The sequence below is a fragment of the Haliotis asinina genome, chromosome 11, assembly GCF_037392515.1.
Source record: "Haliotis asinina isolate JCU_RB_2024 chromosome 11, JCU_Hal_asi_v2, whole genome shotgun sequence".
NCBI classification, from domain to species: Eukaryota; Metazoa; Mollusca; class Gastropoda; order Lepetellida; family Haliotidae; genus Haliotis; species Haliotis asinina.
The window spans coordinates 47888551-47906538 of NC_090290.1; the positions used below are offsets into that span (position 1 = coordinate 47888551).

At 41.9% G+C, this 17988-nt stretch overlaps 1 protein-coding gene across 1 annotated transcript in view; it reads left to right on the forward strand.

Annotated features, from left to right (window-relative positions):
- The first annotated feature begins 6220 nt into the window (after positions 1-6220).
- The window catches only part of LOC137256236 (integrin alpha-4-like), a 101322-nt gene continuing 89554 nt past the window's right edge, over positions 6221-17988 (forward strand). The window contains exon 1 of the mRNA XM_067793959.1: positions 6221-6773. Coding sequence (XP_067650060.1) covers positions 6589-6773 — 185 coding nt within the window. The 5' untranslated portion in view covers positions 6221-6588. The remainder of the gene's footprint in view (positions 6774-17988) is intronic.

Sequence of the window (17988 nt, forward strand, 5' to 3'; positions counted from 1 at the left end):
CTGAGACAACAGAAATGGTTAAAAGTTCCGTTACATCTACAAACAGTCAAATAAAATCCAGGTCACTCTGACCCGGCGTATATCAGTAATGTAGAAATAAGATGAGAAATATACCACTCAAATGTTGACAAGGATATTCTGTGTGCTTACTCGTAGGCGTAAACCACGGGGTCTTCTAATGTACAAACAAGATTTATATTGTGACTGGTGGGTCTAAGCACTATATAAAAGGATATAATACTGGTCTAGCGTACCAGTATGCATACATAGTTTTTTCCCTTACAAGATCCTGATACATCAAAGGGAGATAATGATTTTAGATATCACGAGAATAGTAAATAATACTATAGTAGGGTTGCTGAAATAAATTACATTCCAAATCAAAATCACCCTAAAACATTCTTGTTGCTTTTTCAGTTTTGACGCATGTGTTTCGATATCCTTAAGAAAAGTTGAGCAGTGTAATAGAATAAACACTCTGATCCTCTACGTGTGGGCTGGATCATTATCTGGCGCATCGCAACTTAATCGAGACGGGTATGACTTCATTTCCACTCGGGCACGATAAAGACAAAATACATGGCTTTGGGAAAATGATCACGTAGCCTTGTAAGAAACTGTGTGATGTTTAACGCCGGAAATCCTCACTGGAATACATTGAAAAGAAGCTGATAATATTTGTCAAGAAAACATGGAAAAAGAAGTGAGAAGCCTTATGAAACCGTATATAAATATTGAACAAAGCAGTGTCACAATCTTTTGGTCGTAGAAATGATGATGATGATGGTGATGGTGATGATGAGAAGGAGGAGGATGTTGATGATGGAGTTGGATACGCAGTTCATGACAGTGATGATGAGTGTGGTTGTGGTGTAGACACGGGTGTTGATGTAGATGATTATGATGATAATGGTAGTGACTGTTGTGGTGAAGACGCAGGTTTTGATGATTATGTTGATGGTGACGACGGGGATGGTGATAGTGGTGGTGGTGGAGAGACAGGTCTTGCTGTTGCTGCTGCTGCTGATGCTGCTGATGTTGATGATGATGATGATCATGATGACACATCTCCATTAACCTGCTTCATAATCACACGCTACAATTACTGTCATAATAACAAAGGATGTCGATTTCAAATTCAGGTTCAGCATCAAAATTACACAGGTTCCTAATTAATGACACAATTACTACCCACAGTGTTACGTTTCACAAAGCCGTGTGTCGGTATTTAAACACTATCATAATAACTGTTTAATCATAGTACCGCACGTCCAAGTTCACCGAATAACTTTTCTCTCAGCTTCCAGGAGCCCCCATTACACGCCCGGTAGCTCCACGGCTACACTGAAGGCTAATCCCTTGCACTGTAATTCTATCCTTTAAAGAGGCAAGTCTAGATAGATAGACAGACCATCCATGGACGCCAGTCGGACAGGAAAATAATGATAACTTCTAGAAATCCTCATTTAAAATATTAATTACTACGTTTGAGACTCATGAATGCCCAGACGTCCAGCTACCCAGGACAACCTTTCCCAAAGTGACCGTAGCCCCAAGACTGCCCTAAGTCTATGTTGAAGTGTGGGGGTTACGACCAACTTAGCGCTACGATATCGCCTTGTGAAAGAGGACTAGGATCAATATACGACACTGACATTAAAAGTCCCAGCAAATGGGATATCAAGCTTACACTAATCCTCCGTGTCAGTTCAGTGTTTGATAGAGAAAATCACCAGTGTCATATACGCAGTGAAAACCACCCCTCGTCACTCACCGCGTTTGCAGTGTATGGTTTTTACTTGTTTCTTGTAAAGAGATGCGGGCTGTTGAGGGAATTGTGACACAGTGATTGACACGAATCGTCGATATGTGTTTCTTGCACGTGTTCCCTGAATAACAATTAATACCAGTGTGTTAAAAAGTGTCAAAAATTCTAATAAATTAAAGTGCTACAGTGTGCTCGAGTGACGCGTAGGAGTAAAAGTCCAAAGCTGGAGAGTGAAAATTGAAGGCATATGCCGAGGACGGTGATGTCGCAATCAATTTGAACGGGACATCTCTTACATCTTCCCCTCTCACTCATTTTCTTGCCGCTTTCTCATATATTTTATTTCACTGTCTTATATTTCATCGTGAATTTCTTTATCTAAACGTAACTCAGTTTGCTTGACTAAATGCCTCAACGGAGCACTAATAGCTGAGCTGATGAAAGCACTTTAACATATTAATTAATTTATAACTCAAATTTATTTCGTAATCCAGACACACAGCTGAATGAAACATGTTTTGGAATCATATTTCTAGGGTGTTGTAACTTAATCGTGCTCATTTTGAATAATTTACATTCAATTAAAAGTATCAAATTTAACATTAACAGCACTGGATTGAAATATATTTACAAATAAAATTCTACCTTGATAACATATCTGCAGTAATGTGAGAAGAGTGCTAGTGTTTTTCAAGAGAGTGTTTGTTTGTTTGCTTGCTTGCTTGAGTATTTAACGCCGCACTCAGCAAGAACGTGTGTCAACCATGTCAGCATCCAATCCCGGTAGTCACATGTTGAATCAGTTCTAGCCGGGATCTTCATGGGTTCTCAAGAGAGTGAATTTCTTTCATGCAACAGACATTGACATATGGACTATGCTGGCTCAAACGTTGTGACGAGATATTTGAAGAGTTTATAGAGTTGTTTCCCTTGTTTGTGACAGGACTCGCTGTTACGCTGATTTGTCCTGATTATGAACTTTGTTTTTCTTACTTGTGTTTGAGGGTTTCATCGAAGGATCAGTCGTTTATCACCTTTGTCATTTTCCTCCCAGATCTAGTTGACGCTCATTAACTGAAAACACTGTGATAAAATCAACATTGATGTGCGTTCATTTGTATACTCTGCCGGTGGGATAGCCTTGTGGTTAAAGCGTTCGCTCGTCACAATGAAGACACGGGTTCGACTCCCCACATGGGTTTAATAAGTGATGCCAATTTTCTGGTAATATTGTTGGAATATTGCACACTAAATATTGTAGCATTGCAAATCTTATACATACAATTGGTGAGCATTGTCAGATCTTGGTAAGCACCGGTGATACCGACACTGTCATTTAACGGCAATCCAAAAAGTGAGCAATCTCAGGGTCAAGGTCACGTAAAAGGAAATCCTGCGAATGGAGGATGTCTTACGGGGAAGTGGAGTAAAAGTTCCCTCTACCTGAACTGCGTCCCAGTAGAGCGTTTGGTAAGCAGAGGAATGTAAGAGTGCTTTATCCCAGGCATTCTTTTCTTGATCGTAAATCGCCTCTGCGCGAAAGATAGGAGGGTCAAAAACATGCTTACCCAGATCAAACAACTCTCCCACAGGGACACTCAAAAGTCAGGGAACTGCTATTTGTATACGGCCACACTTTGCTATTTGGTATGGACTCTATCCTGCAAGATGGAGAATAGGACTCGCTGGAAAGTGGGGTTTCACGACGGTTTGCTTGTCATCAAAGTTGACTCGTTTGTACCAAAGTACTGATCGACGGGGTAGCCTTGTGGTTACAACGATCGCTCGTCACACTGGAGACCCGGGTTCAAATCCCAATATGGGTACAGTGTGTGAAGCCCATTTCTGGTGTCTCCCGCCGTGATTTTAATGGAATATTGCTAAAATCTATAACGATACTCACTCACTCTTCTGTAGGTCCCTATGATACAGATCATATTGATCTTCCTGTAACTGCTCACGATCTATAGGCAGTTATAGAGTTTATTGTCTTGTATCGAAATAATTTTTAAAGTTACATGAACCATTTCTCGTGACGTCACGGTGATACTGCAGGCATATTCCTAAAAACTCCCCCAAACCTCACTCATTCACTCCTCTACAGCAGGGCTGATTCTATTGACTGTTTCCTTTGAGTTGCCTTGGCATCATCAAAACTTACAGAAGAATAAGCACAACAGAAACGCATTTAATCCGAAATCCGAGTACATATGATACCAAAGAGTCACAACCCGAGTACAATTGATTCAGTTGGTTCGTAGCTCCTCTGAAACTGATTCAAAGGAGTAGAAACCCGTATGCAACGGTATCAAAAGGGTCGAATCACGAGGGTAGCAGACTGAAAAGTGGCTGAAAACCAGAAGGCAGTTGATTGTAGAGCAACCGACTCCAAGGAAGCAGAAGTCCATTCAAAAGGGTCAGAAATCAGAGTCCATTTGATTCAAATAAGCACTTTTCTTAAATGCCGACCCTAAAGCATGTCATTATGTGGACTAAGACATATTTAACAGCGAGCGTTTCCCAGCAACACAATTCATGAGTAGCTGCACGGTACACACCTCCTAACTGTCCTCGAATAAAAAGGTCACATCTCGACGAGTTGATATATGTTTCGGTTTCTCCACCTGATGCCCAAATCGCATTACCTGCGAGACTGTGTCTAATATCCTGTGAGAATGTATATGGGTTGAAGTGGTTGATCTAAGATCTTTTACAAAATCACACAGTGGCCCTTTTTAAAAAGGTGCCCTTCTAAAAGATGCAGAAATATTACTAATTCAAAGCACTAAAGGGTCAGTGGGGTCGCCTGATAGTTAACGTGTTCGCTCGTCACGCTGAAGACCTGGGTCCAATTCTTTACATGGGTACAATCTGGGAAACCCATTTGTGGTGTACCCCGCCGTGATATTACTGGAATATTTCTAAAAACGGAATAAAATTAAACTCACTCCCTGGGGTAAGCAAAACGAGCGTACGTTATTCCAGCACATGTTATTGTTATTAAGTTATTTTGAAGGTATGAGAGGACATACTCTTTCTCACTCTAAAAAATGTCATCCAACAGCACTATGGTCCTCTATCACACTCTGTGCTATAAAATGTTTACGAAGGTGTACCTGATTTTCGCAATGGTCAGAATCATGTGGAAATACCGAGCCATATATTTTGTTCATCCCACCCCGGGGCGGTGGGGTAGCCTATAGGCTAATTCGTCAGCTCATCACGCTGAAGACACAGGTTGCATTTCCAACATGAGTAAAATGTATGAAGCCCATTTTTGATGTCCCCTGTGTTGCTGGAATATCCTTAAAATCCCCTTAAATCCATACTCATTCATCCCAAGGTAAATTTCTATACAGCTGTATATGCACAGGTCAATGACACAATGTGAATTTACCTGCTACGCGTTTCAACTTTATCTTACAAGAAGGCAGAACCATGCAAGGCTTTTAATCAATATGAAATTGATCCTGAAAAATATATTCTTAAAACACAAATCCCTGAGATCGGATAATGCCCTTGCATACACGTCAACAAATGCTGACTTCAACCGCAAGCTTTGAAATATCACAAGGCAATGGATGTGCTCAACTTCTCAGTAGGTTGTAGCTGTTTGGAGGATCGGAATTTTCCACATGGAATAATTAGATTTCTATGTCTGATGTTTGACGCGAAGTCATAGAGCATGCAAAAGCTGAGCCACGTGTCAGTGGCACTTGTCAAAGTAAGATGTTTTTGAGTTCTGTTTTACACAACTTCAATGACATCGTTGTCAAAAATTCGAACAGCGAGGTTGTTGCCAGACAACACCGAAACTGTTATCGCGGCACGTGGAACAGAAGATGAATCGATCTTGGCAGTAACAATTGAGAGAGTGGATGACTGACTTTGGTTTGACGCCGCTTTTAGCAATATTCCAGCAATATCACAGCAGGGGAGGGCCGAAATGGGCTTCACACACTGTACCCATGTGGGGAATCGAACCCGGGTATTCGGCGTGACGAGCGGACGCTTTAACCACTAGGCTACCTCACTGCTCCTGGCTGAAATGACGATGATTTTTCAAGTAGACATATTGTGTATGCAACAGCTCTTGAAGGTAGACATCTTGACTAGTTTTCAGTCAGTCGGTTGATCAACAGGTTCGAAAATGAAACATATGGACTTTTCTAATTACTAGTGTCTACCACTGCAGATGTCTGTTGATCTTTCAATCCTCTTCTACGAGGATGAAATATTGTTAAGGATATTCTTAGACAAAGTATCGCTATCGCCACGAGGTGACAAATCAAACGATGGCGATGACTAAATAGGTTTGATATTTGGAGCGACGGAAGCACCAGCCAATTATTTTCCGCTTCGCGCGCGCGGTCTCCCAGTCGAACTCAAGCGAGTAGCAGACGATAACTCTCTCAGCTGATTCCGTTGTATATCTCAGTATAAAGTCAGGAGGGGCTCTCGTCGGATGATGTTGGCAGCGCTGTAAAAAGTTGAAAAGTTTGAACCATCTCGCCGTGTAGATGTTTGTTGGCTTGCCTGTGTTTCATTTCCGCTGCGAGGTCGCATGGTAACGGTGACATTCCATAGCAACCCGAGGTTTCTGCATCTTGACCACACATTCGGAGCGCGTCGACTGGTTGGTTGTTTTGAAAACTCTATGAGAGGAAGTCTGCAGGTTGGAGTCATTACCACGCACGTTCATTCTTAATTCGCAGATTTAAATAATTCCACAAACTGGCGGCACATCTACACGAAAACCAACTGTCTGCAACTTTTCCAAATTTGAAACCTTCAATGCAAAGACGTGTTCGAGTTCCTTGATGATGTATTCTTATGTCGGATTTCTGATCACATTCCTTGGGACGGCGTCTGTGACGAACGTACACGCCTTCAATATCGACACTCGTGATCCGAAATTTTTCTCCGGTCCAGAGGGATCCTATTTCGGGTACACAGTTGCGATTCTCTCGGAGTACCTAGACTATCACGGATACCAAGAAATGTGGTGAGTGGAACTTATATTACTTTCGGGGTCTTGCTCTATATTATACGCAGCGATGGGCGTAGCGTATCATACGCCATGTGGCGATGTTCCTTAGTTTCTGTTTATTGTTGTTCCTTTCAGGGTTTTTTCCGCGAAGGATGAACATACTCCCTCCGTGACGTTCATGGGTTATCTTTGAGACATGAGTAATGAATTGTTACGGAGAGGCGAGCTAAGCTGTTACGGTTTCAACTGGGATGTTGTTTACGTACACAAATTACCCGCCGTGTGTGCTGTCGGAGAAAACATTTTTTACTTATTGATGATGAACAGATGATGATGAATAACGAAATATGGATATTATGATATTCAGGTTTTGTTATGAAAAACTTACAAGATATGTCAACACATTATTTCTAGATCAGGCATTCAATGGATTGCACTGGAAGCGAAGATATGCTCTTTCTTCATGTACACGCTGTAATAACACTTTCATATACCATTGCTAGTTTGAATATACACATATTCAATACAACGCCAGTTCTCCTTATGGTAGTATCTCCATACTATTACCCCAACTACTATCTCTTTATTCATCAAACTGTTAAAACATTTAATTAGCAGATATTTTCTCTGTTAAATGCTTCAACTTGTAAAATTCCAGCTGTATAGCTTCCGAATGTAAATTGTTTAGTCTGAAATAGACAATCCAGTGGTCGATGTCATGAATAACTATGCCCCCTTCCCCCGAGCCTTGAGTTCACTGACACGCAATTAATCAGTTCACAAAGCTAGGGACCATTCTCATCCCGACACCCCACGTGAATCAAATATTGAATTTTAAAAGATATGTGTGAGTCAGTGCACAAAGTCTGCACAAACAGAACTGTAATTAGCAATCACTGTTACTGCTAACAACCATTAAACGCGCAGTCTGGAACCCCACTGCACCAAAACCCACGATCAGCTGATCGGTGCCAGCTCCGTACAAATTCATTCAGAATAATTTATGACAGTTTCGTATTTGAATCATATGGTGGTATGACAAAGATTCATGTGTCAGTACCAATACATGTCACATGTCGTCGTTTATCACTTGCTAACACGCATGCATAAGTTACATAAATAATGCATGATATGCCCACTGATCTGTAGAGTTGTAATTGATTGTTTCGCAACTAACAGGGCGATTACTCAATCTCCGCATGTGTGTTTGCACACGCCCCTGACGTATCCACACCTGCTGTGATAACGTGTCGTACGTAATATGGAATATTGATGTCACATGTGAGTATACGCTCACGTTGTCAAAAAGCGTTTCCTCTTCAATGTATTTTCAAAGTTTTTTTTCCTTTTTTTCCCTGATGGATTGCAGGCTAGAACTGGTCTCTTGTTGCCAGTGCTTGTCGCATTAAGGAACGTAATGGCGTGGTCAAATTCAAGGCTTGGAAGTGTGTCATTAAAGTATGTCACCAGAGTGTGTCACCCTAGTCTGCCATCATAGTGTGGCACCCTAGTCTGCCATCATAGTGTGTCACCCAAGTCTGCCATCATCGTGTGTCACCCTAGTCTGCCATCATAGTTTGTCACCCTAGTCTGCCATCATAGTGTGGCACCCTAGTCTGCCATCATGGTGTGTCAACCTAGCATGCCACCATAGTATGTCACCCTAGTCTGCCATCATCGTGTGTCACCCTAGTCTGCCATCACAGCGTGTTACCCGAGTTGTCACTGTAACCTGCCACCATAGTATGTCACCCTATTGTGTCACCCTAGTGTGCTAGCATAGCAGTGTGCTCAAGTACCAAGCCAGTTCAAGCTTTCTCTAAATACCCATCACTGAATTGTCCGATCCAGATTCCACTATTACCAGACCACCGCTACTAACATTCAGAGCTCAGTGTTCCAAACTCCCAAATCACTTCATTCCAGTGATAACCAGAATCTTTACTCTTGGAGAGTTGTTTGATTGCTAGTACGTTTTCTTGTCCTCATTTAAATATACGCACAGCAGCAATATTGTTAAAATACCCCGGAGAACTTATGTGGTTTTAGAGCTGTCGGCTCTTAAAAACAGAGATTCATATCTAGACATATGTTTATGTATGTTATCACACCATGCCCGTTGGTTCTTAGCACAATGATCCTATTTGTGTAAGTCCGGTAAAATAAACAGAAGAGATAGCTTTCACTCTCACGACACACGGGTTTTCAAAGGTTGCCGAGGTGTGTTCTAATTGAGCTATCTCTCGACAGATAGCTTGGATGCTTGTTTACTGGGGGGTCGGCGAGAGAGATCATTTTTTTTTTCATCTCATCCCCCCATTATCACAAAATTGGATCAGATTTTCGCATCCAAGTATAAGATTTCTTTCGCGGAAGAAACGCGGTTGAGCACATGTGTCACTTGGTATCATACGATCTTCATGCTTCCTGCATTTGGCTGGAACCACTGACAGTTTCTGTTTTCCTGGGATGAAGGCAACGTGGCTATTAAGAATGCCACTAGTTAGTCTGTTTTACAGTTCCTGAACCACAATATTTTCCTTCCATCTAATTTGTCTCAAAGTCCCTGAACCATATTTGGTTTCCCTGCAGCCCGGACCTCCCCGCAGTGTTAAATCACTGAATGAAGCAAGTCGAGATTTCCCCAAGCTTCAATCCCTGGTCTCCTTTGGGGTCCTTTCAGTTTAAATGAGTTTATTTGTTACAAGTATAGTTATATATATATTCAGAGACTATGCGTTTGTCTACCTCCCACCACGTCTTCTGTGCAATATGAAACTTTTATGTTTGGAGTTTATAGTTTAGTCCCAGTTCTTCGTGGAATGCTATACAAGAGATAATTTATCCTCTCTATGAAGCAGTTTTTTGTTTGTTGTTTTTTGGGGTTTTTTTTTTGGTTTGGTTTTTTTTTTTTGGTTTGGTTTTTTTTTTTTTTTTTTTTTGTTGTTGTTGGTTTTTTTTGTTGTTGTTGTTGCAAGTCATCGAGCGTGACCATCTGATCCGTTAATCGCCTTTTACAACCATGGTTTACTGAAGATTAATTATAACAAGGAACGTCCCAATCGCGAGTTGGGATATTTATCTATTTAAATGGAATTATTATTCAGTCAGAATTTTATGTATTCAGAGACCTAGCTTTTACCTGTTAGAAGGCAGGTTTGTCTGTCTCGGAGTTCGAGAGAAGTGTACACAGAATATAGGTATGTGACTGGAGAACCACCCGAACCCCGAACCCCGAACCCTTGGATTTGCCAATGTCGATGTGCAAGCTTGCGTCCGTTCAGCATGTTGGAATTTTATGATCGTTGTTTTGTGTCCTAGATTCTGTTTGATAATGGTTCCTCAAATGTCAGCATTATTCCCGCGATTGACGGCTTCACCATAGTGGTAAATATCTAGGCCCTTCTCTTAAGTGGTAGATATCCAGGCCTGCATTACTCCTGGCTTTATACCGCACCAGGCTGACATGGTGGTTTGCAACTGAAATGCTGAGACCTGGTTTAAAAGCTACATAATTAGTTGTCCTTCCAGAGGTACCGACAGTTATGTGTCGTGTCTGACCGCCCATGGATAAAGTCCTGTCTAACCTGTCCACAGTCGTTCCTAACACCTCCTTTTTACCTAAGTTGTCTCTGACACCTTAATCTTACCTCGGTGCTCTCTGACATTTTATACTGAGCTCGGTCCTGTCTTACACTTAACACTTATCTCAGTCGTGTCTGACACCTTATACTTATCTCAGTCGTGTCTGACACCTTATACTTATCTCAGTTGTGTCTGACACCTTAAACGTATGTCAGTTCTGTCCGACACCTTATACTTACCTCAGTCGTGGGTGGCACCTTACACTCATCTCAGTCGTGTCTGACACCTTGTACTTACCTCTGTCCTGTCTGACACCTTGTACTTACCTCTGTCCTGTCTGGCACCTTGTACTTACCTCTGTCCTGTCTGACACCTTATACTTATCTCAGTCGTGTCTGACACCTTATACTTATCTCAGTCGTGTCTGACACCTTATACTTATCTCAGTCGTGTCTGACACCTTATACTTATCTCAGTCGTGTCTGACACCTTATACTTATCTCAGTTGTGTCTGACACCTTAAACGTATGTCAGTTCTGTCCGACACCTTATACTTACCTCAGTCGTGGGTGGCACCTTACACTCATCTCAGTCGTGTCTGGCACCTTGTACTTACCTCTGTCCTGTCTGACACCTTGTCCTTACCTCTGTCCTGTCTGACACCTTGTACTTACCTCTGTCCTGTCTGATCTATCCATGCATCAGTCCTATCCGCCCAATACATACTCGTATCCTACGTGGCAGTACTTACCCGAATCGTGTCTGTTCAATACATAGTTACCTACATCGTGTCTGACCCCAAACCACCACACCCCATCCCACCCCAATGCCGTCGTTACTTATCATTACAGGTTTACAACCAGTACTGTCGTTACTTATCCTTACAGATTTACAACCAGTCCTGCCGTTACTTATCCTTATCTTTACAGAGTTACAACCAGTACTGTCGTTCTATATCCTTACAGATTTACAACAAATGCTGTTGTTGCTTATCTTTACAGAGTTACACAGGCCGTTTCAAACGTGCCAATGCAAACTTAGGTCATGCTGACATACCAAATAGGTCTTTGACCTGTCTATATATATGTTGGTCCTTTCTGGGGTGCCCATCCGTATCTTAGTCGTGTCTGACCTTCATGGATAACATCCAGTTTGACATGACCTCAGTTTCCCATAGGTATTCTTAAGTGCCAATACTTACCTAAGTCCGTCATTCCATCTCATGCTTATCAATGCCCTGTCTGGGACAGATAATTGCTCAATGATCATGCGTTGCGTGATACCAATCCGTCAAAGTTCGATTTCTAACGTAGTGCAATACAGTAGACAATCAAACTTTCAATTCTGATTTGATTAATAGCGAGTGTATCCAACCTTCACGGTGAACCGACAATAATTTGCCGATATGAAGACACGGTCTGAGAGATAATCCGACTCCGTTGACCAGTTCCCGACCAGTGCTGATACAAGCACCATCCAATGTACATCTCTCGCGATTAGTCTTACTTATCCCGACGCCAAGAAACTTTTAGATATACATGTAAACCTTTCTCTGCTTCCTTCCGAAAACCTGCCAGGCGAGCTGCCAACGGATGGGAAGTCGGTTCGTCTACCATCTATCTACCCTGTCTATCTCACTACCTACCTGCCCGCCTGGCTTGTCTATCAGCTCTCAGTGAAATCCGTCAACCTGTCTATCTATTTTCTGAAAACGGCAGCATGTCAGTTTCTTAGAAAACACTTCTCTTTGGAATGCTATAGTTGGGCATGAGACACTGATCAATAAGTATTTATCTCTGGTTGGAATAAAACATCAAGAGTACAGAATACGTGTATCGAGAAACGCCATTCTTTACAGATGTCTCGTTTGAAGTGATCTGAACATATAAATCGATATATGATCGTTTCAAATATAACACATCGACGTTTGAGGTTTATTTGTTATATTTCATTTTTTTTTTAGAATATATTTCACTGAGGTCGACTGTTCCAAATATGTTTTTCAGCGAGTTAAGAAATATTTTCCCCTAAACGTATTGAGGGATAACGAGGATAGCTGCGCAGACCGTTACTAGAAATAGACGTAAACGCGCATAGACATCACGTGACAATGTTGATTGACAGACGCACCCTCCGAATTGGTTACGTGAATGGTTAATCTTGTTATAAGGGGCTGTCATTCAGTTTCGCAGTGAATTACTTTATCAAATTTACAAGACACGCTTGATGTGTAATGTTTTCTTAAACGTTACTGTGTTATTGCAGGTTGAAATGAAATGGCATATTAGGGTGACTACAGATACTGCAGAATATGGATTCTGTATTGTGTTAACTTCATGGGTTAATGATAATCTTTCTCAGGAACGTTCTGCATGGGTGACGCGATTGCTATCGAATTACAACGAAGTCCTATAACTTTAGCCGATGTATCCAAGGGCCTAGATTTTCAAAGGTCTCTAAGTGCGAAGATGGTCGTAAGTGCCAAACATTACCATTAACTTACGCCTATCTTAACGTTAAGAGAGCCTCGAAAATCTAGGCCCAGATTTGCACAAATGCCTTTCCGACTAATAACTGTACTACCTTGGAGCCGTCATGCAAACTGCATTTAGATCTGTAGGTTTCTTGTTTGTTTGGTCGCATGTTGTTTAACGCCGCTCTCTGCAGTTTTCCAGCAAAATGGCGGCGGTCTGTAAATAATCGAGTCTGGACCAGACAATCCAGTGATCAGCAACATGAGCATCGATCTGCGCAACCGATGACATGTGTCAACCAAGTCAGCGAGTCTGACCACCAGATCCCCTTAGTGCCAGAAATAGGGTGCGATGGGATAGCCTAGTGGTTAAACAGTTCCATGAGTTCGCTCGTCAGGCCTAACACTCATTTTCGATTCCCCATGACAGATGCGAAAGATGTACGTAAACAATACATAGCATAGAGTGTCATGAGTTCGTCATAAAATGTGTGTGCATGTGTGTGTTTGTATGCGTCTGTTTGCGCGGCCTCATGCATGTACTCCAATGTATGAATCAACCAAGTCAGCGAGCCTGACCATCCGATCCCGTTAGTCGCCTCTTACGACAAGTATAGTCGCCTTTCATGGCAAGCATGGGTTGCTGAAGGCCTATTCTACCCCGGGACCTTCAAGGGTCTCCAGTGATTGACATCATGAGCATTGATCTACGCAGTTTGAATACTATGGCATGCATAAGAATGTCAGGGGATCACATGAGTGAGGGTAGTTTTACGCCGCTTGAGCAACACACAATACCACTACGGTGAACACTAGAAAATGGGATTCGCTCATTGTACATATACTAAACAGCAAGAGAAACGCGGGTTTCGAAAAAAATAAGTGAGTGAGTTTAGTTTTACGCCACACTCTGCAATATTATAGCCATATGGCGGCGGTCTGTAAATACGAAAACAATTAAATCCCAATAAGGTAAGCTATCATGTTTAAGTCTTTTAATTAGTGTTTCTTTTGAAAGTATATATTGGGAATAGAAAGTGGGTCTGACGACGAACAGTGTGACGAACGAATGCTTTAAACCTGAGACAAGCATGGGGTACTGAAGATCAGTGATAACAGGATCTTCACGGGTTGAGGGGGTCACGAGGTAACAGCAGTCATTCGTTCCCTTCTTGGATTATCTAGGCGTGAGTAGTGGCGATATCAAAAGTGTGGGCAGGTACTTTGCGTGTGTACATAGACCACATGTTCAGTGTACGTTTTCACACGAGGCAGCCTCATGCGCAAAATTGTTTCTGGTGACAACATACATCTCACCCCGGTACAATTTGGATTGAACCGTTCATTCGTATTCATTGAGGTCGTCACACAGGTCTTATTATTCCTTCCACGAGAACCATCAATATATTTATACGATCGGCATGCCTGTGAAAAACGATAGCCTTGTGATAGCTTGAGTCCCTTAGCTTCACAGGGAGACAAGCGTATCATCATCGAAAATAATGCGAGGCGACAATAGGTGCCCGCAGCGGTGCCAAATGTCCCCTTAGTATGCAGCCACGTGTTTTGCTTTTAGCATCACGCTTTGCACGAAGGGACCTTGCTGTGTCGTCGATTGTAGTCAGCAGTAGTGTCATACCTTTTGCATGTGCTTCACGTGCAGCTTGATAATAATGCAATGTTCTGTCCGTGTTGTTTTGGATGACGTCACATTGCAGGTGATCGTACAATCTTGTTCAGAAAGATGTTTGTGATTTAATGAGACTGGGAATCGTGGAAAGACTATGTGTGTCCAGATCAACCCTGGCTTTGCTCCGATTTACAAATAATATCCGAAAAAGTTCTTATCATGCTGATGGGCACGAAATGTATACAAAATAACGGAATATCAGTATTATTAAGGACTCTGGTGCACGAGCTCAGCGTTCCCGTTTCTTTCATCTCGAACCAAGTTCCATTTATCTCGGAACTCTATCTGTTTCATCTCCAACCCTGTCCCATTCTTCTCCAACCCTGTCACTGTTAGTTTTTTTCCATGGACCGAGATTATAGTATTGAGTTCCTGCCGCCAAGTCAGACCTGTGCCCCGGAAATAAACCTGTTTATTAAGTTGCCGTTTAACGCCACACTCAGCTATATGAACAGAAAATCCGGTGACCAAAGCATCAGCATCAGACTTCGCAACTGGGTCACGGTCACAGGTGTCATGTGGTGTTCCTTGTGGGAAAAGCGTCCGCTCGTCATCTCGAAGACCCGGGTTCGATCTCCACATTGGTACAATGTGTCTAGCCCATTTCTGGCGTCCTTCGCCGTGACTTTGATAACAACATTCATTCTCATCATTATATCCGATTTTCAAGCATGCTATCTCAAAACGTCGCGATGTAGCCAGAAGGATATTTTGTAACAACGTAAAATAGCTTCATTGGTCCGCAAAACAAGCTACGACATTCATTCCCGCTCGCTCTGGACTATAAATGCCGTCTGCAGCTGGTCGCCATTTCTTCATTATCCGCAGTTGATATAAACACGTCATTACTGAACTAGGGGTCACTCCCGCGATACCCCCGATTTCCTCAGACGGAGAGCGACCCAAGATCGCAAACACGCAAACAGACTAGGTGCCATCTACAGTGAGCATTACCGCGCGATATGCCCTGCCTCTTGAACACGTGATCTCGAGAACAAACCTAACGAAAGCATCCAACACGACTTTGTCGCGAAGTGACCGACCACTCCATTGGGCGCAATCTGCTGACGTCGGTGATGCCCAAGAAAGAGCAGTTGGATATTGCTTAGAAAAAGACATGTAATGCACGGATGTAGTATACTATTATTAGATTATTAAAACTCAGACGATATCCTTTATTACACCAGGATCAGTTGTGAGGGGTGAAGTGATGGTGCTGAGGTGTGAGGGCTAGAGGGAGAAGAGGGGTATGGTGACTTAAGTCTGTGGGGTCTTATGTAGTCTTCAATTACGTTTACCTGTTTTTCATACACTGTAAACGAAATGCTGCCTTTGTTGATGGATATCTTAAATGCATACATCGATGTTCATGGTCGCTCTTTATTCCATTTTCGATTATGATTAAGTATGGTGTCTTACAGATGGAATATTACCTCCGAGTTTAGGTTTAACCGACAAACAAAGAAAACGTTTGAATTGTGACATTAACACGTCTCCGTTAGTATTGATGACTCAGCACAATGCGCCGAGCCTTCCTCCTGAACTGGCAATGCTGCCTTTGTTAATTCATTCATAGGAAGTAGGAGTATTGCTGACATCCAGTGTTCTGTATCTCAGCACGTTGCACTGATAATTGCTGTAGCTGACAAGCATGTCTTTGTTTACTTGGTGACAGGAAGTATAACGGAGATATATACGTGGACAGTCTCGCACATCGCGCATACTATAACTCCATTGTCAGTATCTGTACTACTCCGGACCTGCGAAAGCTTCGTTTGAATTCCGGAGTGGAAGGTGAATGGTTTGTGTGTCTCTGCGTCCGTGCATGCGTGCGTGTGTGAGAGACAGTCTAGTTTGACGCAACATTTAGCAATATTCTAGCTACATGGCGGCGGTCTGTGAAAATTCGAGTCTGGACCAGACAATCCAGTGACCAACAACATGAGCATTGATCTGCGCAATTGGGTACCGATTACATGTGTCAATCAAGTCAGCGAACCTGACCACCCTATTCCGTTTGTCGCGTCTTACGACAAGCATAGTCGCATTTTAGTTTAGTTTATTTATTTCAATACTGAAAGGCCTCAGGCCTATAGTATAAAACACACATCATACTACTCATGATATAAAGTAGTATAATATCATGGAGTCATATCATACCATATAATGCTGTATCACGTCATATTAGATCATATGATATCAGATGGTACCATGTCATGTCATGTCGTATCATATATGTTCTCACATCGGAAATAGTATCATACCATATCATAATACATCATATCATCGTCTCACGTCATATCCTATATATCATATGTCAGAGATCAGCTTGTACATCATATATAATGGCATATCAAATCATATACATGACATTTTAGCAAATGTAATATAGTATCATGCTAAATCACTCACTTCTCGATATCACACATATCTTTATATCATTTGTAGGGCGCACTCCATATACATATCATTTATAGAAGAATTGTCTGGATAGCATAGCTTTGTGAATAAAAATTGCAATATTTTGGATTACCTTTTCATTTGAACACGTCAACAGTGAAGAGAATTTGGCAATCGATGGATGTACAAAATAGTATTCTTTCATATATTTTCTGCGTAGTGTATCAAATGCTGGACAGACAAGAAGGAAATGATATTCGTCTTCTATTGCATTGTTAGTGCAACATTTACATAGTCTATCTTCTCTTTTTATATTCATAAATCTCCCCTTTTCAATCAATAAATCATGGGATGAGCAACGAAAACGTGATAATGCTGTTCTGAATTTCTTAACATTTACACATGATAGATAACCTTCAGTATAAATGTGGGTTTTTAGTGTTGAGTAATACTTACACTTTGTTGATAATGAAACAATTCCCAACCACTTTTGTTGATATATGTCGCATTTTGTGGCAAGCACAGGTTGCTGAAGGTCTATTCTACCCCGGACCTTCAGGGGTCGTCGATGGTGTGCAGTGTTTATAGTATCATTATTAGATATTAGATATTAGATATTATTAGATGTGTGATACTTGCTGTATCAGTGCCTGATTTTGGCAGTCTGGTTGGCTGGCACTGTAAAACTGGAATTTGCCGTAGACTGGTACAAGCAGACGCGCGCAAACGCACGCGCAAATGCATGCCCGCACACGTACATATTATTATGCATGTCTTCCTATAAATATTGATTGAAATGCTAGAAAATAACCCTAAAACATCCATATACACCCAAAAACACATACGCACGGTCACGAACGCGCTCTCATATATACTCATAGGCATTCACGCACGTACATTCATACATTGGAGTACATGCATGAGGCCGCGCGAACAGACGCATACAAACACACACACGCACACACATTTTATGACGAACTCATGACACTCTATGCTATGTATTGTTTACGTACATCTTTCGCATCTGTCATGGGGAATCGAACATGAGTGTAAGGCCTGACGAGCGAACTCATGGAACTGTT